The following is a 23,304-nucleotide window of genomic DNA, read 5'->3' on the forward strand; positions in this document are numbered from 1 at the left end:
AAATTAGTACATAAGAGTAGGTATGAATCTTTTGCAGAATGAAGAAACTGGAATTATTTTTCTAGTGAAGTTGTGTTGTTTGACTGTGTCAACATGCTAGAATAGAAGAAACTCATTCATAATTAGGAGTCAGAAGACCAGAGTTAGAATCTCAGCCATCCCTTCACATCTGAGATGCCTGAACGAGGCACGCTTAGCTTTTCAAAGCCTAGAATGCTTATCTCCGCAAAATGCAGGTGTGTTAGTTCTGCCTACCCCTGCCAGTTGTGGCAATGACCTAATAAGATAATGAATAAGAATAGAACTGGTCATCTTGTGACCAGTGTATACATTTATGAGATAGTTGGAAGAGTGTTTTTCCTTGGGCAAATGAAGGTGGAACCCACATATGTGATCTTTGTTCAAGCATGCATTTCAATAAGACTTGAAAGGAGTGTAAAGGAATGTAAATATAATGAAATGAATGTAAATATAATTTATTTGTGTCAAAAAATTAAGTTCTATTATAATTATTTTCAATATAGTCATGGAAACCCAAGTTAACTCAACAGATATTTATTGTGAGACTTTATAATTTGTGCATAGAGTGCATCCAAGTGATGCCTATTAAAAGGTTTTCATTTCTGTAAATTGATTGATTTTGTTATTCTGTGGGTTTGAACACAAATTAATTGCAATCTAGTTATTTCAGATTTTATGTGGATTACTAATGTTTTTAAAGGGATTTATAGTTTATAAAATGCTTCATATACATTTTTTCATGTAATCTTCATAATAGTCCTGCAAAGGTAACTGCTCTTATTTTCATGATTCTTCCCATTACTTAGGTTAGAGAAGTTGTAATTTCCTCAAGGTCACTTATCTACTAGGTGGTGGAACTGAAATTAAAACCTAGATTTCTCATTCCAAATGTATGTCATGTTGCTTGGAAAACTAAGGATTTATTTTAGTTAGATATACTTGGATTGGAACCGGGTAGTCTTAGTCTCAGGAACAAAGAGGTTTGGCTCTGAAACTTTGATCCAAACACAATTTTGCATTTGTTATAAAAGCCACCATTTTCTACACACCAGGGGCCCATATTACCCTGGGATTTGTCTTGTGTCTGCTCAACCTGGTGTCTTCATTCTTCAGCTTCTTTCCCAGTACCCACACACCAACGTTTTTCTCACTGTAGCCTCAGAATAATGCTGTCCAGCATTATTATGAACTAATCTTTGCTGATGAGCAACTGGTGAATATTTTAACTGTAATTTGGCTGGGTCTTTTGGTTCTTTATAAATCCCTTGTACCAATTCTATTTACTGTAATTTTCAGTTGCATAGGCTATTTTCAACTTGATTTAAAGAGTCTCATTTAGTGAGCATAGAATCTTTAGGGCCAGACTGGAACCAGACCAGTCCTGGGAACCTTAGAAAATTAACCCAGTTTTATGTGTTCTGTGATATATTTTGTACTTTCATCAATGCATTCAGAATATGAGGTGAAAAGGGCTTCTGTTGCAATATCACCTATATCTAGTTTGTATTTAATACCTGACAAAAATAAACAAATGTAGAAAAAGAAGACTTCTGTGTATCTTTCTGTACATTTTATAAGTGCATATGCTTCATTTTGAGCCAACAGGGCAAATAAGAAATATTATACTGTTTCATATTTTCAAATGCTGACTAGATAAAGATTACACATGACAAGTTATTTATAGCTTTATACATAGTAGATTCTCTGTTGGAATCATAGAAAGGAAAAAGATATGATAATTGCTTTGTGTGGTTCACGGAATAGAATGGCAAACTGAGATGTTTTGAATCTAGTTTCTACTGTAACCATTTCTAGGAAACCATATTTAAACAGCAGTGGTTATCATGAAGTGTACAACATGTCAACTGTGTCCCAATTCACATCAGTAAAAACCTTCCACCACTTTATTCTCTATAACCCAACCTCCATCAGATAATGCCAAATAAACTATGTCGAGTGCACATATTAATATATATCAAATGTGCCAAACAGCTTGCTGGCTGCATTTTCAGTAGTGTTTATCTGTGGTCGTGCAGGTTATAACTCTGAATTTTTATTAGGAAAACTAAATTGAGAATTTATAATGTTCTTGATTTAGCTTCACCAGCTGTGCCACAGCCAGGAAAAATAACTCAGGGGGGTAAAAATCTAACACTGTGTTAAGAGAGCAACAGACAAATCGCTTTTGCTTCATGCTTACCTGCTTTGCATCTGCTACTGTAAAGTTTAGGTTCACATGTAATAATTAGTGTTTTTTTTTTTTTTTTTTTTTTTTTGAGACAGAGTTTCGCTTTGTCAACCAGGCTGGAGTGCAGTGGTGCGATCTCGACTCACTGCAACCTCTGCCTCCCAGGTTCAAGCGATTCTCCTGCCTCAGCCTCCTGAGTAGGTGGGACTACAGGTGTGTGCCACCACACCTGGCTACTTTTTGTATTTTTAGTAGAGACGGGGTTTCACCATGTTAGCCAGTTTGGTCTCCATCTTCTGACCTCATGATCTGCCCTCCTCGGCCTCCCAAAGTGCTGGGATTACAGGCGTGAGCCACTGCGCCCGGCCAATAATCTTTTAACTTGTATGTTATTACTCCAGTAAATTGCTTTGTGAGTTTTTAGGTTGTCTCATAAAATAAGGATTAATAATTTTTATTTAATCTTTGGAATCTTGAAAGTGATTCATTGAAATAGGAATTTTGATAATGACCCTAGCACTGAAGACATTATTTATAATTTTATCTTTGTTAAACCAATCACAATGACGTACTTATATATATTGTTCTGTTCAGGAGTCAGACAATTTGGGGCCAGTGAAAAATATCTAATAGTTTATATTTGGAAGAAATACTGAGTTAGTGAAGGGAAGTCTCCTGTAGGTAGTTAACTTAGTTGTGGAATATTTAGCAAAGGGTACTGTGTGGAATTCCTCATTAAGAACATTTCTCTTTAATTTCTGCTACAAGATGATGTGTAATAAAAAGTTGGTGAAATTTGTGCACCATCATGTGGACTTGACTAATTCCTGAATGGAAATATACAGCCCTTGCAAATATTTCTTTGTTTTAACATTATTGTGATTATCAGTCTAGGTCTGATGTATTTTCTTTGTGGCTGCTTGGCAATTTGATTTGTCAGCTACAAAGTAAGCCATAGGAGGGCAGTGACCATATTTGTTTTACTCACCATAGTACCCCCAGAGTGTTGTCCATTGCCTACCTTATATACTAGGATATAGTTCTTGAAGGGATGTAGACACATTTTATTCATGTAGAATTTATAGAGTTTTGAGTTACCTATACACAGAAGAAAAATAATAGATACTTATGCTAAGTATTGTAGGAGATATACTTTTTTTCCTTTTAAACTTTAGACTAATTAGCTTTCCTGTTCATGGGGACTCTGGAAAAAGCCATCTATTTTTAGTCGTAATGCTTTTCCTTTGGCCAAAGTAGAACAGAATTAGATTTTAATAAATCATGATTTTATAGTATGGTTGTTTACTGGAGTACCATTTATAAAGTATGGCTTCCAGACAATGATGACATCGTTTCATTTAAAAAGGGCTAGTTTTTCCCTGAAAGTTGTATTTTTAATTACACTATAGGAAATTTGCAGATATTTTATATATTTATGCCTCTTCCTATCTGCTTGTTCCAAAAGGAAGACATTCTACCTTGTAAATGGCCTATGCTTACAATTTATTTTAAAAGAAATTTTAAGTTTTTGGAACTACCCAAAGATATTTTTTAAAAACATTAGGTGATAGGTAACTAAAACTAAATGGTAAGTTTGGCTAAATTCAGCAAACATTAGGTAACTGTAATGTATAAAGTATTGTGTTTGGTGGACGTGAGAGAAAGATGACAAAAACTTGATATTTCTATTCCTGAGGCTTATATGCCATTAGCTGACTCAGATAAATTCATAAATAAGTATAATGCAAAGCAGACAATAATAAGTACTATGGTATAGGCATCAACAAAGTGGGAAATTAGGATAGAGAGATTAATCCTGACTGGGAGGATCAAGGAAGTTCTCATGGAATAGATAGGTTTTGAGTAGAACTTAATTTATTGCTTTCATTCATTCTAGAGTGTCTTCTGAAGATTGATGTCTATTTCCTTGAGCTCTTTAATTTTGTTACCAATTTGGATAAACATGGCACAAATCCAGCAGGGAGGTCCAGATGAAAAAGAAAAGACTACCGCACTGAAAGGTACATACTTAATTTGCTTTTTCAGGAAATTTTCATTGTGCCTAATAAAGGTGTAGGAATATTTAGGTGACCTTCCATTCATTTGAAATCTAAAATAAGAATATAAGTACCAATTATTTATATCCCTCACAGCAACTATTACTGCATCTGAGATGTATGTACTCAGTAAATAAATCACAGGATCATGTAATTTTGCATCTATAAGAATCTTAATGCTTTTCTTATTCAATGTCATACATTTAATAAGAAAACTGGTAAGTTTTTTGAATCAAGGCTGGTGCCTTTACCTTATGTTTTCTGCTTGGAATATCATACTGGATTAGGGTAATGATCCGTCTGTTTCTGTATTCTGCCTTTATGGCATTGCATTACTGATATTTTATGAGAGGTTTATCCATATTAATGTTTTAGAAGGAATCTACGTTAGACATTGTTAGGGAATTTTGAATCCTAGAATTAAAAAAATAAATCTGCTATCTAAATTAATTCGACTTCTAAAAGAAGTATCTGTTGTTGAATTGTGAGACAGCTATGGGCACTGAGAACTTTAGGGTCAGGAAGCTGAGGAGAAAGTAGCAAATGAGGCTGAAAAGTAATTTTTAGTAAAATAGGTAAAGAATCAGGAACGAGAGAGATCCTGAACAGCAAATGAAAAAATTAAATGGGAGTAATTAATTAAAGTCATATCTGGTGATGGGTAAGATTAGATGAAAACTGAGCATTTACTTCTGCATTTGACGATGTGGTGATCATTGGTGACCTTCACAAAGAGCTATTTCAATAACTAGAAATGAAAGCCTGGTTGGAGAACTTTCAGCAGAGAATGGAACGAGAGGAACTGGAGACAGCTGTAAACAACCCTATAGAAGATTTTACTACATGCTTGTATGTTGTTGGGAAGGATCCAGCACACTCAGAATAATGGACAATTTAGGAGTGAGGGCAAGGAATGTATGACACAGTTTCCATCTAAATAGACATGCTGAGTTTCCACCTAGACAGATTTTGTGCATGTTCAGCCTTAATGTGAAAATTTGATCTCCCAAGTTGTAGTTCTAATTTATACTCCTGCAAGCAGTACGTGAGTTCAGATTGATTTTCTGGATTTTAGAGGTCGTACAGTGATGTTAAAAGAGTAGATCGGTTCTAGAGATAGAACTATCTGGATTCAAATTCAAGGTTTTCCTTCTTACCATAGGCAAATTGCTTAACTTCTCTGAATCTTTCTCTTCATCTGTACTATAGGAATAATAATGCTGGGTACAGATGGGGTTGTAAGGGTTAATGGAGGAGTAAATTGGAAATATTAGAAAATAAAATGGCAAATGCATGGTATATTTCAGAACAACTTAGCAAACTGATTTGTTCTAAACTTTATCCCTTGAACAGGAAGACAGTTTTATTCTTGAGTTTATTAAAAACTGGGCTATGATATGTAAAACAGTGAACTAATAATGATCACTCTGCTGTTCATTAGAGGATTTCAGGTTTACATGGCAAGATGCACTCTTGGAGGTGATTTAACTTTCTGCTAATTGAAAAGTGCTTCAGATAAGGCATAGATGGTGGAAAAATCTCATAAAATTATATTAGTGGTGAGAAAAATGTCAGGTAAAACTCAAGATGAGCAGGGTTAAAGCAGTGCATGCTGGAAGAAAGTAGTTTGAATTAGTTTGCTGTAATAATGGTGATAATGAAGATGGTAAGGAAGATGGTGATGACTGTTATAATTAAAGGAAGGCATATTATGCACAAGAAAGTTATGTCATCTCTTGGAGATGGCAATGAAGATATGCTTGTAAAGAATTCTTGCATTTCTTAAAAATATTACTTTTTCCCTTTGCCAGTTTTACAGGGTTTTAGTTTATCTACTGCCTCTTATTGATTTGTTGACCCATTTTACCTGGATTTCTGAAAATATGTTCTGTATCTAGTTCTCTTAGTTCATATGTGTTAGTTTTTATTTACCACTGCCCTCTAACCTCAGGCCCCTTCAAAGATGCCTACATTTTGCCATAGTGCCTTTATTAAAAATTATTCTGGACATTAATGTTGAGTTATTATGATCATTATTTGTGATATGGCTAATAGTACATCAAAACCAAGACATTCTTATTGGTACAGTACTGGTAACTAAAACATGGTCATTATCCAATTTTCATTAGGTTTCACATGCAGTAATTTGTGTGTGTGTGTGTGTGTGTGTATATATATGTGTGTGTGTGTGTTTGGAGTTCTGTGCAGTTTGATCCTCTGTGTTGTCTTGTGCAACAATGACCACAAACCAAGATACAGAAGTGTTCTACCACTAGCAAGTCCCTTCTGCTACCCATTTGTAGGAATGTCCCTAACTGCCAACTTCATCTCTGTCTCCTGGCAATCACTAATCTGTTCTCCATCCCTTTTGTCATTTTGTAGATGTTATAGAAATGGAATCATAAGGTATATAACTTTTTGAGATTGGCTTTCTTCAATAAGCATAATGCCTTTGAGATCCATCCAAGTTTTTGTAAATATCAGTAGTTCATTTGTGTTTATTGCCGATGAGTAATATTCTATTGTCTAGATATGCCATTTTGTTTAACCATTAACCCATTGTAGGGCATTTGGGTTGATTCCAGTTTTTGATTATTAGAAATAAATTTACTGTGTATATTCATGTATAAGTTTTTATGTGAATTTAAGTTTTCATATCTCTAGGTTAAATGCCCAAGAATGTGATTGCTGGGTCATATGGTAAATGCATTTCTAACTTTATAAGATAAGACCAAACTATTTTCCAGAGTGGCCATACCATTTTATATTCCCACCAGTCACGTATGAAAGACCCACTTTTTCTACATCCTCCTCAGCATTATTATTACTATGTTTTAGTTTTAGCCATTTTATTAGGTACATAGTGATATCTCACTAGTGATGTTGACCATACATCTTTTCATGTGCTTATTTGCCATCTGTACCTTGTCTCTGGTAAAATACCTATTCATATTTTTTGTCCATTTTCTAAATGGATTTTTTAAAACTATTGAGCTTTGATAGTTCTTTATATTTTCTAGATACAAGTCTCTATTGAATATATTCTTTGTGAATATTTTCTCTCAGTCTGTAGCTTGTCTTTCACCCTCTTAACATATCTTTCGTGGGGCAAACATTTTTAATTCTGATGAAGTTCTGTTCATAAATTTTTTTCTTTTGTAAACTGTGCATTTAGCGTCATGTCAAAGAACTCTTTCCCTAGCCAGCTGTAGTTTATGAAGGTTTTCTCCTATGCATTCTTCTAAAAGTTTTGTTTTATATTTCACATTTAAATTACTGATCTATTTTCAGTTAATGTTTAAACATATGTTACTAGGTTTCGTTTCATTGCTGAATTTTATTCTATTGAATAAACTATATTTTACTTACCCATTTGCCACATTTTAGGTATTTGTGTTGTTTCCAGGGTTGGGTGATTATGAATACAGTCTTTGAAAACATTCATCAAAGGTTTTTATGTGGATATTTATTTTCATTTGTCCTGGGTTAGTATCTAGGAGGAGGACTGCTGGGTAATATGGTATGTCTACGGTAACTTCGCAAGAACTAGAAAACCACTTTTCAAGGTACCTGTATTATTTTTCACTACCACCAATAATGTATGAGGGTTCTCTTAGTTTGGCATCTTTATCAGCAATTAATATTGACAGGTTTGTTGACTTTTCTTCTCATTGTCACAGGTTTTTGTTTCTATGTGGTTTTAATTTGCATTTTCCTAATGGTGAATTATATACCATATATACATCTTTCTTGGTAAAGTCTAGAATTTTGCCCCCTTTTTTTTGTTTGTGTTCTTATTGTTGAGTTTTAAAAGTTGTTCATATGTTCTGGATACAACTTCTTTTTAAGGTATGTGATTAGTAAACATTACCAGTCTTTGGATTGTCTTTTCATTCTCTTTGTTTTATTGATATGTATTTGTACATACTTATGGGGTACATGTGACATTTTGTTATATGCATAGAATGTTTAATGATCAAGTTAGGATATTTCCATTATCCATTGCCCCAGGTGTTTATGATTTCTATGTGTTGGGAACATTTTAAGTCCTCTCTTTTAGCTATCTCTTGAAATACATAATACTTTTGTTCATTTTAATCACCCTATATGCTATTGAACATTAGAACTTATACCTTCTATCTAACTGTATGTTTCTACCCATTAAACAAACTCTCTTCATTGTTTCCTCCTGTGCACCATCACCCACATACTTCTCTGATAGCTATCATTCTACTTCCTACTTCCATGAGATCAACTTTTTTAGCTCTCACATATGAGTGAGAACATGCACTGTGTGTCTTTCTGTACCTGACTTATTTCACTTAACACATTAACTTCCAGTTCCATCCACCTTGCTACAAATGGCATGATTTTATTCTTATGGATGTATAGTATTCCTTTTTGTATATATACCACATTTCTTATGGTCAAATAGTATTCCATTGTGTATATTATATCACATTTTCTTTATCCATTCATCTATTGATGGACATTTACGTTGATTCCATATCTTTGCTATTGTAAATAATGCTGCGATAAACATGCAATGCAATTATCCTTTAGATATTCTGATTCCTTTTCTGTGAATACATACCCAGTAGTGCAAATGCTGGCTTGTATGGTAGTTCCATTTGTAGTATTTTGAGAAATGCCCAAATGTTTTCCATGGAGGTTGTACAAATTTACATTCTTAACAACGGTGTATAAGAATTCCCTTTTCTCGACAGCCTCATCAGCTTCTGTTATTTTTTGTCTTTTTAGTGATAGCCATTCTAACTGGGGTGAGAGGATATCTAATTGTGGTTTTAATTTGCATTTCCCTGATGATTAGTGAAATTGAGCATTTTTTAACATACCTATTGGCCATTTGTATGCCTTCTTTTTAGAAATGTTTGTTTATGTCCTTTGCCCACTTTTTAATGGGATTATTTTTTGTTTTTTACTGTTGAATTGTCTGATTTCCTTGTGTATTCTGGATTATTAATACTTTATTGGGTGAATAGTTTGTAAATATTTTCTCCCATTCAGTAGTTTGTCTCTTCATTCTGTTAATTGTTTTCTTTGCTGTGCAGGAGCTGTTTAGTTTAATGTAGTCCCATTTGTCTGTTTTTTGTTTCTGTTTTCTCAAAAGGCTTTAGCCATAAAAATCTTTGCCTAGACCAGTGTGCTGAAGTGTTTCCCCTGTGTTTCTTTCTAGTAGCTTCGTAATTTCAGGTCTTATATTTTAAGTCTTTAATCCATCTTGAGTTGATTTTTATAGATGAGTGATGGGGCTCCAGTTTCATTCTTCTACGTGTAGATATTTAGTTTTTCCAGAATCATTTACTGAAGAGGCTGTTCTTTTCCCAATATATAGTCTCGGTGCCTTTGTTGAAAATCAGTTGACTGTAATATGTGGATTTATTTCTGGGTTCTCTATTCTGCTATTCTGTTCCATTAGTCTACATGTTTTCTCTCTCTCTCTCTCTCTCTCTTTCTCTCTCCATCCATCTATCCATCCACCTATCTTCTATCTATCTGTCTGTCTGTCTATCTATCTATCTATCTATCTATCTATCTATCTATCTATCTATCTATCTTTTTAAGATGGAGTTTCACTATTGTTGCCCAGGCTGGAGTGCAATGGCGCGATCTTGGCTCACTGCAACCTCTGCTTCCTGGGTTCAAGTGATTCTCTAGTCTCAGCCTCCTGAGTAGCTGGGATTACAGGTGCCCACCACCACACCTGGCTAATTTTTTTTTTCCTTTTTTATTTTTAGTAGAGACGGGGTTTTGCCATGTATGCCAGGCTGGTTGGTCTTGAACTCCTGACATCAAGTTGAGAGACAGGACTAGCTGGATTTCCTAGGCTAAGAATTCCTAAGCCTAGCTGGGGAAGGTGACTGCACCCACTTTTAAACACGGGGCTTGTAACTCAGCTCATACCCGAACAATCAGGTAGTAAAGAGGGCTCACTAAAATACAAATTAGGCTGAAAGCAGGAGGTAAAGAAATAGTCAAATCATATATCATCTGAGAGCATAGGGGTAGGGACAATGATCTGGATAGAAACCTAGGCATTTGAACTGGCAGTGGCAACCCCCTTTGGGTCCCCTCCCAGTTTATGGGAGCTCTGTTTTCACTCTATTAAATCTTGCAACTGCATACTCTTCTGGTCTGTGTTTGTTACGGCTCGAGCTGAGCTTTCTCTCCCTGTCCACCACTGCCGTTTGCCACCGTCGCAGACCTGCCGCTGACTTCCACCCCTCCGGATCTGGCAGGGTGTCCGCTGTGTTCCTGATCCAGTGAGGTACCCATTGCCGCTCCCGATTGGGCTACAGACTCGCCATTATTCCTGCATGGCTAAATGCCCTGGTTCGTCCTAATTGAGCTGAACACTAGTTGCTGGGTTCGATGGTTCTCTCTGTGACCCACGACTTCTAATAGAGCTGTAGTACTCACCGCATGGGCCAAGGTTCCATTCCTTGGAATCTGTGAGGCCAAGAACCCCAGGTCAGAGAACAAAAGACTTGCCGCCATCTTGGGAGCTCTAGGAAGAAAGATCTACCTGTAACAAAGTGATCCACCCACCTCGGCCTCCCAAAGTGCTGGGATGACATGAGCCACTGCGCCTGGCCTTACATGGCTTTTATTTTTAAAATAATAACACTATGCTGTTTTGGTTACTGTAACCTTGTAATATATTTTGAAGTCAGGTTAGCATGATGTCTCCAGCTTGGTTCCTTTTGCTCACATTGCTTTGGCTATTTGAGTTCATTTTTGTTTCCATTTGACTTTAGTGTTTTTGTTTTTCTCTATTTCTATGAGGAATGTCATTGGTATTTTAATAGGGATTGTGTTGAATCTGTAGATTGCTTTGAGCAGTATGGTCATTGAATTATGCCAGGTCTATGAGCATGGAATGTCTTTCCATTTGTCTGTGTCAGTATGGTCATTGAATTATGCCAGTCTATGAGCATGGAATGTCTTTCCATTTGTCTGTGTCCCCTTCAATTTCTCTCATTAATGTTTTATAGTTTTCCTTGTAGAGGTGTTTCATCTCTTTGGTTAAATTTATTCCAAGGTATATTTCTCATAGCTGTTGTAAATGAGTTTGCCTTTTTGATTACTTTCTCATCTCATTTATTATGGACACTACTGATTTTTCTATGTCGACACTATATACTGTTACTTTATTGAATTTATAAGAGCTACAAGTTTATTGGTGGAGTCTTTAGGTTTTTCTATATATAAGATTATATCATATGCAAAAGGACAATTTGACTTATTTTCCAATTTGGATGCTTTTTATTTTGCTCTCTTGCCTGATTTTTCTGAAAAGGACATTCCGTACTATGCTGAATAGGAGTAGTGAAAGTGGGCATCCTTGTGTTGTTCCAGTTTTTAGAGGAAAAGCTTTCAACTTTTCTCCATTCACTGTGATGTTTGTTGTAAGTTTGTCACATATGACCTTTAGTATGTTGAGATATATTTTTTCAATGCCTCATTTGTTGAGAGTGTTTTTATCAGGGAGGGTTGTTGAATTTTATCAAATGCTTTTGCTGCATCTATTGAGTAAAAGATCATATGGTTTTTGTTCTTCATTCTGTTGATATGCTGTGTCACACTAATTGATTTGAATATGTTGAACCATCCTTGCATTTCTAGGTAAATCCTACTTGATGATGATGTGTTATCTTTTTGATGTGCTATCTTTTTGTTGTGCTGTTGAATCTGTTTTATTGTTATTTTGTTGAGTAATTTTGCACCTGTTTGTCAGGAATATTGACCCGAAGTTTTCTTTTTTTGTTGCAATCTTGTCTGGTTTTGATATCAAGGTAATTCTAGCCTTATAAAATGAGACAGGGAGATTTCCCTCCTCTTCATTTTTTTGGAATAGTTTGAGGAGAAATTGTGTTCGTTTTTCTTTAGACGTTTGGTAGAATTCAGTAGTAAAGCCACATGGTCTTGAACTTTTCTTTGTTGGGAGACTTTTTATTACTATTTGATCTCATTACTCACAACTGGTCTGTTCAGGTTTTCTATTTCTTCCTGATTCAATCTTGGTAGATTTTATTTGTCCAAGAATTTATTCACTTCCTCTACGTTTTCCAGCTTGTACAGTTGCTCGTAATAGTCTGTTATGACCTTTTCTATTACGGTGGTAGTTGTAATGATTCCTTTATCATTACTGATTTTATCTGGGTCTCCTGGGTTTTTGTTTGTGTGTGTGTGTGTGTTTGTGCTTAGTCTGGCAAGCTGTTTAGAAATTTGTTTATCTTTTCAAAAAAGTTACCTTTTATTTTGTTGATTGTTTAATCTGTATTTCATATAATTCTGCTATTTATTATTTGATCCTTTCTAATTTTGGGTTTGTTTTTTTCTTCTCTTCATTGAGGTACATCCTTAGGCTATTTGAAATCTTTCTACTTTTTTGATGTAGTCATTTATTGCTGTGTCATTTCCTTTTAGTCTTGCTTTTTCTGTTTTGCATAGGTTTTGGTATGTTGTGTTTGGTTTTCATTTGCTTCAAGGCAGTTCTTTATTTTTTCATAATTTCTTCCTTGACTCAGTGCTCATTCAGAAGCAAGTTTAGTTTCCATGTATTTGTACATTTTCTCAAATTCTTCTTTTTACCAATTTCATACATGATGTGATTTTTTTGGTAAAATTTGTTGAGTCTTGTTGTGGCCTAACATATGGTCTATCCTGGAGAATGTTCCATGTGTTGATATGAAGAAAATGTGTATTCTGCAGCTCTTGGATGACATGTTCTATAAACGTCTGTTTGGTCCATTTGATCTAATGTGTAGTTTAAATCTGTTTCTTTGTTAGTATTCTGCCTAGATGATTTGTCTAATGCTGAGTGTGGAGAATTAAAGTCCCCAACTATTATTTTATTGAAATCTATCTTTCCTTTTAGATCTAATAATATTTGCTTTATATGTCTGGATGCTGCAGTGTTGAGTGCATATATGTTTAGAATTGTCATATTCTCTCACTGAATTGATTCCTTTATCTTTATATAATGATCTTCTTTGTCTCTTTTTACTGCTTTTAACTTAAATTCTGCTTTATCTAATATAAGTATAGCTACTCCTGCTCACTTTTGGTTTTCGTTTGCATGGAATATCTGTTTTTCTTTTTTTGGAGATAGGGTCTCACTGTGTCACCCAGGCTGGAGTGCAGTGGCATGATCACAGCTCACTGCAACATCCTCCTCCTGGGCTCAAGTGATCCTCCCACCTCAGCCCTTTGAGTATCTTGGACTGCAAGCACGTGCTACCATGCCTGACTAATTTGTATGTTTTTTGTAGATATGGGGTTTCACCATGTGGGCCAGGCTGTTCACAAACTCCTGAGCTCAAGTGATCTGCCTGCCTCAGCCCCCCAAAGTGCTGAGATTACAGGTGTGAGCCACTGTGCCAAACCAGAATGTCTTTCTCTATCCCTTTACTTTCAGTTTATGTGTCTTCACAGGTAAGATGAGTGTTTTGTAGTCAGCATATAGTTGGGCCATGTTTTAAAATCCATTCAGCAAGTCTATGTCTTTTATTGAAAGTTTAATTTGTTTATATTAAAGGTTATTGATATGCAAGGGCTTATTTTTATCATTTTATTTATTGATTCTTATTGCACTAATATCCTTTGTTTTTTTGTTTTTCTCTTATTGTTTATCATTGTGGTTTGGTTGTTTTCTGTAGTGGTAACATTTGAGTTCTTTCCTTTCTGAATTTGTGTGCTTCCTCTAACAGTGGGTTTTATGCTTTTGTGCCTTTACATGATGCTGGATATCTTCCCTTTGCATCCAGGTTTAAGATTCCCTTAAGCAGTTCTCCTAGATCTGGTCTAGTGGTGATGAATTCTCTGTTTTTGCTTGTTTGGGAAAGACTTCATTTCTTCTTCACTTATAAAGGAAAACTTTTCTGGACATAGCGTCCTTGGCTGGCAGTTTTCTCTCTTTAGGCATTGAATATATGATCCCATTTTGTTTTGGCCTATAAGGTTCTGTTGAGCAATGTGCTATTAGTCTGATAGAATTTCCCTTTTAAGTGACTAGCTACTGTCCTTGTGCTGTTTTTTGAATTCTTTCTTTGACTTCTGACAGTTTGACTATAATATGTGATGGAGAAGATCTTTTTACATTGTATTTGATTGGGGATTTATGTGCTTCTTGTATCTGGATGCCTAAATCTCTTTTTAGACGTTGAAAGTTTTTTAGCTATTTATTAAGTAGGGTTTCTAATCCTTTTGTTTTCTCTTTGCCTTCTGGGACACCACAAATTCAAGTATTTTATAGCTTTATGGTATTCCATATGTCACATAGCCCTTGTTCATAGTTTTTTCTTTATTTTTTGTCTGATTGAGCTATTTCAGAAGACCCATCTCTGTGTTCTGAAATGCATTGTTCTGCTTGATCTGGCCTGTTACTGAAGCTTTTCAATGTGTTTAGTCTTTCATTCAGTGAAATCTTCAGTTCCAGGATTTCTGGTTGGTTCTTTTTTTATATCTGTCTATCTTTTTGGTAAATTTCTCATTCATATCCTGAGTTGTTTCTCTGATTTCTTTTTATTGCTTTTTTGTATTCCCTTGTATCTTCTGAGCTTCTTTAAAATAAATACTTTAAATTCTTTTTCTGGGATTTCATAAATTTCTCTTTGATTGGAATCTGTTGCCGGAGAGTTATTGTGCTCCTTTTGAAGCACAATATATTTACATTGATATCTTATATATTTACATTAACATCTGGGTATCTGGTGTGACAATCAATTCTTCCAATTTTTTGAATTTGCTATCATAATGGATTTTTTTTCTTAAAATGTATCTATGGTGTTGGTTGAGTAGGGTACTTTGACTTTGATTCTGTGTGTGTGCAATCATGTAATTTCTGTATGATTTCTTCAGCTGTAAACCACATTACTGGTGTCAGTGGCTCAGAGTGCAGTTGTTAGTGGAGGCTGGGGTGAGGTTTGCTGGGGACAAGGATACCAGGTATGCTATTCCTTGGGCTCTAGTGTTGGCAGCGCAGCCACAGCCTGCCTGTCCTTGGGTTCCAGGGAGGCATATGCTGGCACTGGTGTTGGGTAGTCTATTGGGGTTGATTGTTGGATCTCTAGGTGGTTTATTTGTGTGCCTATAGTGGCACCAGTGGGTCAGGCCAGTGGATGGGTTCTTGGGTCTCTGAACAGTGGGTATGGTATGGGCTATGGTAGTAGCAGTGGTAGGACTAACCTCTGAGTTCTGAGCAGTTCACGATTTTATTGGTGGTAGCTACGACAGGCTAGACAGGGCAGTGCCCAGGCCTGCAGGTGGCATGTGTGAGGTTTTTGACTGTGTTGGTAGCAGCAATTGGATGGACCCATTCTGAGATCCCTGGGAGGAGTGCTTAGGTGACAGTGGTGGTGGACTGGTGCTTGGCAGTCCCCAGGCCCCTGGATGGCATGCTAAGGCTCTTGCTAGGGGGTGTGCCAAGCCAGGTGAACCTGCCCTCTTCCCCCCACCTGTGGTACGTGTAGACCTTGGCTCTGGTAGGCAGGGGTGGGGTTATTTCTAGGCCCCTCTGTGGAATGCTTAAGTAGGGGCGGCAGTGACTTGCACCACCGCTCTATACTAGGGAGGGTGAAGTTGCTTTTGGTGGCTCTAGCCGTAGATATATTGTTGGGATTGCATGCTTCGCTTGTGCTTTGGCCCCAGTGGCAGCAGCCTGCTGTGGGTGTGCCATGGGTAGGGGACTGTATCCTCAGGACATGTGAAAATGTGCCATGGTTTTGCTGCTTGGAGCAATGGGGTTGCTGCTAATGACTTGCATTTTTGCCCAGGTGGCATTAGCCAGCTGCAGCGGTCTCTGTAGGCAGGTGACGTCAGTGAGGGTCCAGTGATGTGGAGATGTGGGGACTGTTGGCCCCTGGGGACAGAATGCAGCTCTATAGGGGCTGGGCTTTCAAAATGGCACCTTACTGTATCTGCTTGGGACTCAGGAGTTGTATGTGGCTCAGCATGAACTCCTCTAGAGCCATGGCATTGCACAGTCTTCAGGCAACTTCCTACTTTATTCTCAGGGCCCATGGGGTTTGAGGGGCTCTTGCATGGCTAGGATTGCAGGAGTCTGTGGTGGGAATTTGAACTGCTGGGGGTCTTTCACTTATCCTTTTCCCACATTGGGGAGATTCTCCAGGCTCCCAGCTGATCTCAGCTAAGCAGGTTGCTTCCTTTCCCTTTTTATCCTTTCTTTTTGGGTGTTTTTTTGTCATCTTTCTATTAAATTAGAGTGTTCTCTCTTCGATGACCTGTTTGAAATGTGATTGTTAACTTGCATTTTGGCTCTTCTTCTTAGATAAGGTGAGTACCAAATGCCTCTAGGCAGCCTTCTTGAAGCAACTCCCCTTCATTGTGAATTAAATTTTATGTAAGATGTGAGATATAGGTTGAGGTTCATTTTTATCATTTTGATTTCTTCTTATACCAGCACCATTTGTGAAGAAGACTGTCTTTTCATCTTTGAATTGCTTTTTCATGCCTTTCAACCATGAATTGGGCATATTTGGGCAGTTGTTTTTGAGTTCTTTATTTTGTTTTCTGGATCTATGTGTTTACCAATACCACACTCTCTTAATTACAGTAGCTGTATAGTAAGTTAACACTGAACAAAGTGATTCCTCCTTCTTTATTCTTTTAGAAATTTGTTTAGCTATTCTAGGTCACTTGCCTTTATATATACATTTTAGAATATACTTGTCTATATCTGCAAAAAACTTTACGGCGATTTTGATAGGAATCGTATTTAAACTTTTAGGTAAATTTGGGGAGAATCGATATCTACGATATTGAGTCTTCTAATCCATTCACTTGATATGTCTATTTAAATCTTCCTTGATTTCTTTCATTAACACTGTAATTTTCAGCATGTAAATCCTATACCTGTTATTTGCTTTATATGTAAGTATTTTAATTTTTTCGGAGTGATTATAAATGGTGTTATGTTTATAATTTCAATTTACACATGTTTATTGACGGTTTATGAAAATATAATTAAGTTTTGTGTGTTGATATTATATACTGTGATCTTCCTGAACTTGCTTGTTTGTTCTAGGAGATTCTTTTGTGGGTTCCTCAGGATTTTCTACATAGACAATCATGTCATTTGCACATTGGATAATGTTTCTAACCAGTCTATGTGCCTTTTATTTTTCTTTGTGGCCTGTGTTGATTAGGACTTTCAGTACTATGTTGAACAAGAATAGTGAGGATGGATATTCTTTCTTGTTTTCAGCCTTCGGGGAAAAAGATTGTCTTTCATTATTAAACATTATGTTAGTTGTAAGTTTTTTGGTAAACGTTGTTTATCATGTTGAAGAAGTTCCTTTTATTAGATGCTTCCTGGGAGGTTTTAATCATGAGTGAATGTTGAATTTTTGTCAAATGCTTGTATTTTTTTGTATTAATTGATAGGGTCATGTATTTTTTTCTTCTCTAGGCTGTTGAAATAATGGATTACATGTTGATTTTTTGAATAGTGAACCATTCTGTCATAAGCCCTATTTGGTTCTGATGTAATTTGTTTTTATATATTGTTGGTTTTGAATTAATATTTTGTTGACAATTTTTGTGTCCAGGTTCATTAGAGATATTGAACTGTGGTGTTCTTTTTTTGTACTGTCTTTGTTTAGAATTGTTATCAGGGTAACACTGATCTTCTAACATGATTTAGGAAATATTCACTTCTGTTTTGTTTACTGGGAGATATTGTGTAGAATTGGTACTAATTTATTTTTAAATATTTTGAAGATTTCTCCAGTGAAACTCTCTTGACCTGAAAAATTTAGGGGGGAGATTTTAATTCAAATTCATTTTCTTTAATAGTCATAAGACTATTCATATTGTTTATTTTATATAGGGTGAGTTTTATTAGTTTGTGGTTTTTGAGGTCTCGGACCATTTCATCTAATTTGTATGATTTATGTGTATAGGGTTGTCACTAATATTCCCTTCTTGTTCTTTTGTTTTTTGGGAGATGGAATCTCGCTCTGTGGCCCTGGCTGGAGTGCAGTGGCACGATCTCGGCTCACTGCAACCTCCGCCTCCCAGGTTCAAGCAATTCTTCTGCCTCTGCCTCCTGAGTAGCTGGGATTACAGGCACGCACCACCACACCCTTCTAATTTTTGTATTTTTATACAGATGGGGTCATGTTGATCAGGCTGGTCTCAAACTCCTAACCTCATGATCTGCCCACCTTAGCCTTCCAGAATGCTGGGATTACAGGTGTGAGCCAGTGTGCCTGGCCCCCTTCTTGTTTTTTTAGTGGCTGCAGGGTCTGTAGTGATATCCTCTGTTTAAATGTTTCCTATTAAAGAGATTAACAATAAGAAGCAAATGCTTTTATTTAGTCATATAATTTTCTTTTGAAGTACACATTATTTCTTTATGTGGATACATATTTCTGTTTAGTATCATTTGCCTCAACCCAAAGAACTTTTCTTACTATTTTCTTCTGCAGGCCTGCTGGCAATACATTATTTCAGCTTTTCTGTGTCCGAAAAAAATCTTTATTTCTTCTATTTGGAAAGATGCTTTTGGTTGGCATAGAATTTGAGGTTGATGGACTTTTTTTTTTCTTTAATGGAAAAATGTTGCACCATTGTCTTCTTGTTTGCCTAACTCCTGAAAAGTCTTCTGTCATTATTATCTTTGTTCCTTTTTTCTCTATCTGCTTCTAAGATGTTATCGTTTTTTTTTGAGACAAAGTCTCACTCTGTCACCCAGCCTGGAGTGCAGTGGCACGATCCTGGCTCACTGCAACCTCTGCCTCCTGGGTTCAAACAATTCTCCTACCTCAGCCTCCCAGTACCTGGGAGTATAGATGCATGCTACCACACCCAGCTAATTTTTGTATTTTTGATAGAGACGGGATTTTGCCATGTTGGCCAGGCTGGTCTCGATCCCCTGACCTAAAGTGACCCACCCACCTTGGCCTCCCAAAGTGCTGGGATTACAGGAGTGAGCAGCTGCGCCTGGCCCTAAGATTTTATCTTTATCACCTATTTTTGGAAATTTAATTATGATATACCTTTGTGTCATTTTCTCAGTGTTTATTCTACTTGGATTTGTGGTCAAAGTTTTCATCATATTTGGAAAACATTTCATTCACTTAAAAAAATTTTTTTTCCCTCAGTTCTCAGTGTTTGTCTATTTGCATTGCTGTAAAGGAATGCTTGAGACTGAGTAATTTACAAGAAAAGAGGTTTATTTGACTTACAGTTCTGCAGGCTATACCTGAAGCATAGTGCTGACATCTCCTTCTGGTGAGGGCTTGAGGAAGCTTACAATCATGGCAGATCAAAGGGGTACCTGTATGTTACATAGTGAGAGGGAGGCAACAAGAGAGAAAGAAGGAAGAGGTGCCACGTTCTTTTAAGCAACCAGATCTCAGGGAACTCATAGAGTGAAAACTTATTTCCATGAGATCTGCCCCCATGACCCAAACACCTCCCTCTAGGGCCACCCCCAACATTGGAGGTCACATTTCAACATGAGATTTGGAGGGGACAAACATCTAAACTATGTCACTTCCCAGCATTGATTTCATCTTGGAACACACTTAAAATATATTAGACAACTTGACATTGTCACACTGGTCAATGATACTTTCTTCATTTTTTTTTTTTTTTTTTTTTTTTTTTTTTTTTGAGACGGAGTCTCCCTCTGTCGCCCAGGCTGGGGTGCAGTGGCCAGATTCAGCTCACTGCAAGCTCCGCCTCCTGGGTTTACGCCATTCTCCTGCCTCAGCCTCCCAAGTAGCTGGGACTACAGGCGCCCACCACCGCGCCCAGATAGTTTTTTGTATTTTTTTTAGTAGAGAAGGGGTTTCGCTGTGTTAGCCAGGATGGTCTCGATCTCCTGACCTCGTGATCCGCCCGTCTCGGGCTCCCAAAGTGCTGGGATTACAGGCTTGAGCCATCATGCCCGGCCTTCATTTTTAAACTATTATTTTTCTCTGTTTCATTTTAGATAATTCTGCTGTTAGGTCTCAAAGTTCATTGATCTCATCTCCTGTAATTGTATTTGCTGTGACTTTTTAACAGTCCATTTTTAATTTTAGATAGAATTTTTTTTATATATAGAAGCTTAAAGTTCTTCCAGTTCTCAGTTTGGTATATTAATGATTAAACTTTTTTTTTCGAACATACAGATCACATTGAAATAGATTTTTTTCTTGCTAATTCCTTTGTCTTTGTCATTTCTTGGTTTATTGATTGATTTTCTTCATGTTTATAGATCATAATTTTTACCTTTTTACATGCCTTATCATCATTTTTCATAGATGCCAGACATTGTAAATTATACATTATTGGGTGCTGGATTTTGTTCTATTCCTTTAAAGAATAAGTTGTTGCTTAAATTTTGTTTTACTTTGTTTTTTGGTATTCTTTTAAAGAACGTTGGGCTTTGTTCTGACAGGTATTTATATTATTTGTATCTTTTTTTTTCTTGGAGGCTTTTTTTAATCTTTGATATGACAGTTTTAGAGTCTCCTTTCTCTAGGGCTGATAGGCATACATATTTGCAGCTCTGTGTGTACTTCAGGAATTGTTCATCCTGCTGCTTTCCCTGTCCTTGGGTAATTTTTTTTTATCCCGTGTGTATGGATAAATAGTCAAAGACATGAGTGAATCCCTCTGAAATTCGGCCCAGCAGTCTCTCTTTCTAAACAGTTTCCCCTGCTCTCCTTCTCTGCTTCCAAATCCAGCCACCTTGGATTATTCAAATTCTGATCTCTGTCTCATCAGCTCAGCAGGGTCTTCATTCTTTGTTTGGGTTCTTCCTTCCTGCTGTGCCTTAAACTGTATCCACACAGTAAGCTAGGGCATCAAGGGGTTTATGTCATTTGTTTCTTTTTCTCTCAGTTCTGGCTGCCTGTTGTCCAACTGTTCTTTTACATGTGTCTTCTTGCTTTCCAGTTGTTTAAGGAAAGTGAAAATAATTCTGTTCCTGTTAATTCTATTTTGACCAGAAGTAGAATTCCAATAGTGTTTTAAATACTCCTTTATTTAATACAGTTTTTAAAAATAAAGATGCCAAATAGTACTTTCTTTATTGTGGTGAAATAGACATAATATAAAACTTACCATTTTAACTGTTGTTAAATATGTGGTTCAGTAGCATAAAGTACATTTACATTGATGTGCAGTCATCACCACTGTCCATCTCCTGAACTCTGCACCTTGCAAAACTGAAGCCCTATACCCGTTAAACAATAACTCCCTATTCCCCTCTCTGCCCAGCCCTTAGCAACCACCATTCTACTTTCTGTCTCTATAAGTTTGATGACTCTAGGAATCTCAGAAATGTGCAATCATATAATATTTGCCCTTCTCTGTCAGCTTATTTCACTTTGCATAATATCTTCAAGGTACATCAGTTTTGGGTAAGAATGTCTTTCTTTATTAAGGAAATATTTACTACAAAGAATTGACTCACACAATTATAGAGGCTAAGAAGACCCAAGTTCTGTAATCAGCAAGCTGGAGACCCAGGAGAGCTGACAGTAAAGTTCAAGTCAGGAGAGCTGATGGTGTGAGTTCCAGTCTAAATCTGAAGGCAGAAGACTGATTTCCCAGCTTGAAGATAGGCAGAGAGAGTGAATTCTCCTTTACTCAGCGTTGTTGCTCTATAGACACTTTTATCTGGTTGGATGAGGCCCATTCAAATTAGGGAGGGAATCTGCTTTACTAAGTCTACCCATTCAAATGTTAATCCTATCCAGAAACATCCTCACAGTCACACCCAGAATAATATTTAATCAAATATCTGGTTATCTTATTTCCCAGTCTCACATAAAAGTAGCCATCAAACTATTCACCTGTCTGTATACACTTGGAGTGCTTCCACCTTTTGACTATTGTGAATAATGCTCCTATGAACATTAACTTACAAGTATATCTGTTTGAGTTCCTGCTTCCTTTTGGGTATGAAATGGTATTTTTATACAGTTGTTTTATATGCTTAGTTGAGGTTTAGAATTCTAGTTGCTGGATCACTTTAACCACTAGAGCCATGCTTTAAAAACAGTCGTGTCATATCTGATGCATACTTAGGCTATATGGATTCAAATCTATTGTATTTTATAGGTTATTGAAGGGATTTTCAATGGAAATCTTTCATTATACTTGATTTTTGCATAATCTGCCTTTGGAACCCAGTCTCAGGGTAAAATGCAGCTTTACAGTATTGCTTTTCTTTTACAAAGCAGAAAAATAATTTCTGACAGTTCCTTTCTATATGTCTTCTCAATGCTAATGAAATAAAAAAATCTATATCTGGTTCTCTAGTTGACAGGAAAAATTTGAGGAACATCTTTTTATTTAGTTGTTCATTTTATCGTTCAAAGGAACATTTTGGGCAAAGCCAAAGCACATTTTTATATTCATAACTGTTTATATAATCAGAGAAAAGGGGGGCTACAATATTATAAGGTTGATGTAGCATATAGAATCAGTGTGGTGATTTTGAAAGAGTGCTGAGTTTGGCTTTGAGAGATATGTTTATTTTATTAATCCCTTCTACTACTAAGCTGTGATTTTGGACAAGCCATTTTACCTGAGTTCATTTTCTTGTCTGAAAGACAGTGAAGATGATAATTCTTGTTACTATTTCGTAGGATTGTGATGATCAAATGAAGTAATGTATATGAAAGTGCTTTGAAATCTTTAAATTGATATATAGATGTAAGGCTGCATTTATGATCTAAGCTAATAGATACAGAAAAGAGCTGTTAGAAGCAAAATCTGCTTATGTATGAACAGTTTCTATGTCTGATTAAAAGGTTTGTAAGTTTTGAATTGTAGATGACTGCAAAGTCAAGGAATCTGATTTTGCCCCAGAGCCTCAATTCTCTGGAAGAAGAAAAGTGAGAACGTTCTAGTCACTGCAAGTCAATTTTTGATATTAAAACCCTTCTGTCTTTATTTTGAAAAGATTTACAAGGTGGTAAGAACTTTACTAGTGAATGAAGAATTGTCAGCATATGTCCCTTTTTAAGCCCAGTATATGCAACATTTTTG

At 36.3% G+C, this 23,304-nt stretch overlaps 1 protein-coding gene across 8 annotated transcripts in view; it reads left to right on the forward strand.

Annotated features, from left to right (window-relative positions):
• The window catches only part of FAM172A (family with sequence similarity 172 member A), a 528,836-nt gene that overhangs the window by 35,695 nt on the left and 469,837 nt on the right, over window positions 1-23,304 (forward strand). For 5 of the 8 annotated variants that reach the window (XM_030927233.1, XM_030927239.1, XM_030927235.1 and 2 more), the window contains exon 2: window positions 4,107-4,230. The exons of the other annotated variants lie outside the window; for them this stretch is intronic. In XM_030927233.1, coding sequence (XP_030783093.1) covers window positions 4,125-4,230 — 106 coding nt within the window. In that variant the 5' untranslated portion in view covers window positions 4,107-4,124. The remainder of the gene's footprint in view (window positions 1-4,106; window positions 4,231-23,304) is intronic. 8 annotated transcript variants of the gene reach the window in all.

This window comes from Rhinopithecus roxellana, chromosome 3 (genome assembly GCF_007565055.1).
Source record: "Rhinopithecus roxellana isolate Shanxi Qingling chromosome 3, ASM756505v1, whole genome shotgun sequence".
NCBI classification, from domain to species: Eukaryota; Metazoa; Chordata; class Mammalia; order Primates; family Cercopithecidae; genus Rhinopithecus; species Rhinopithecus roxellana.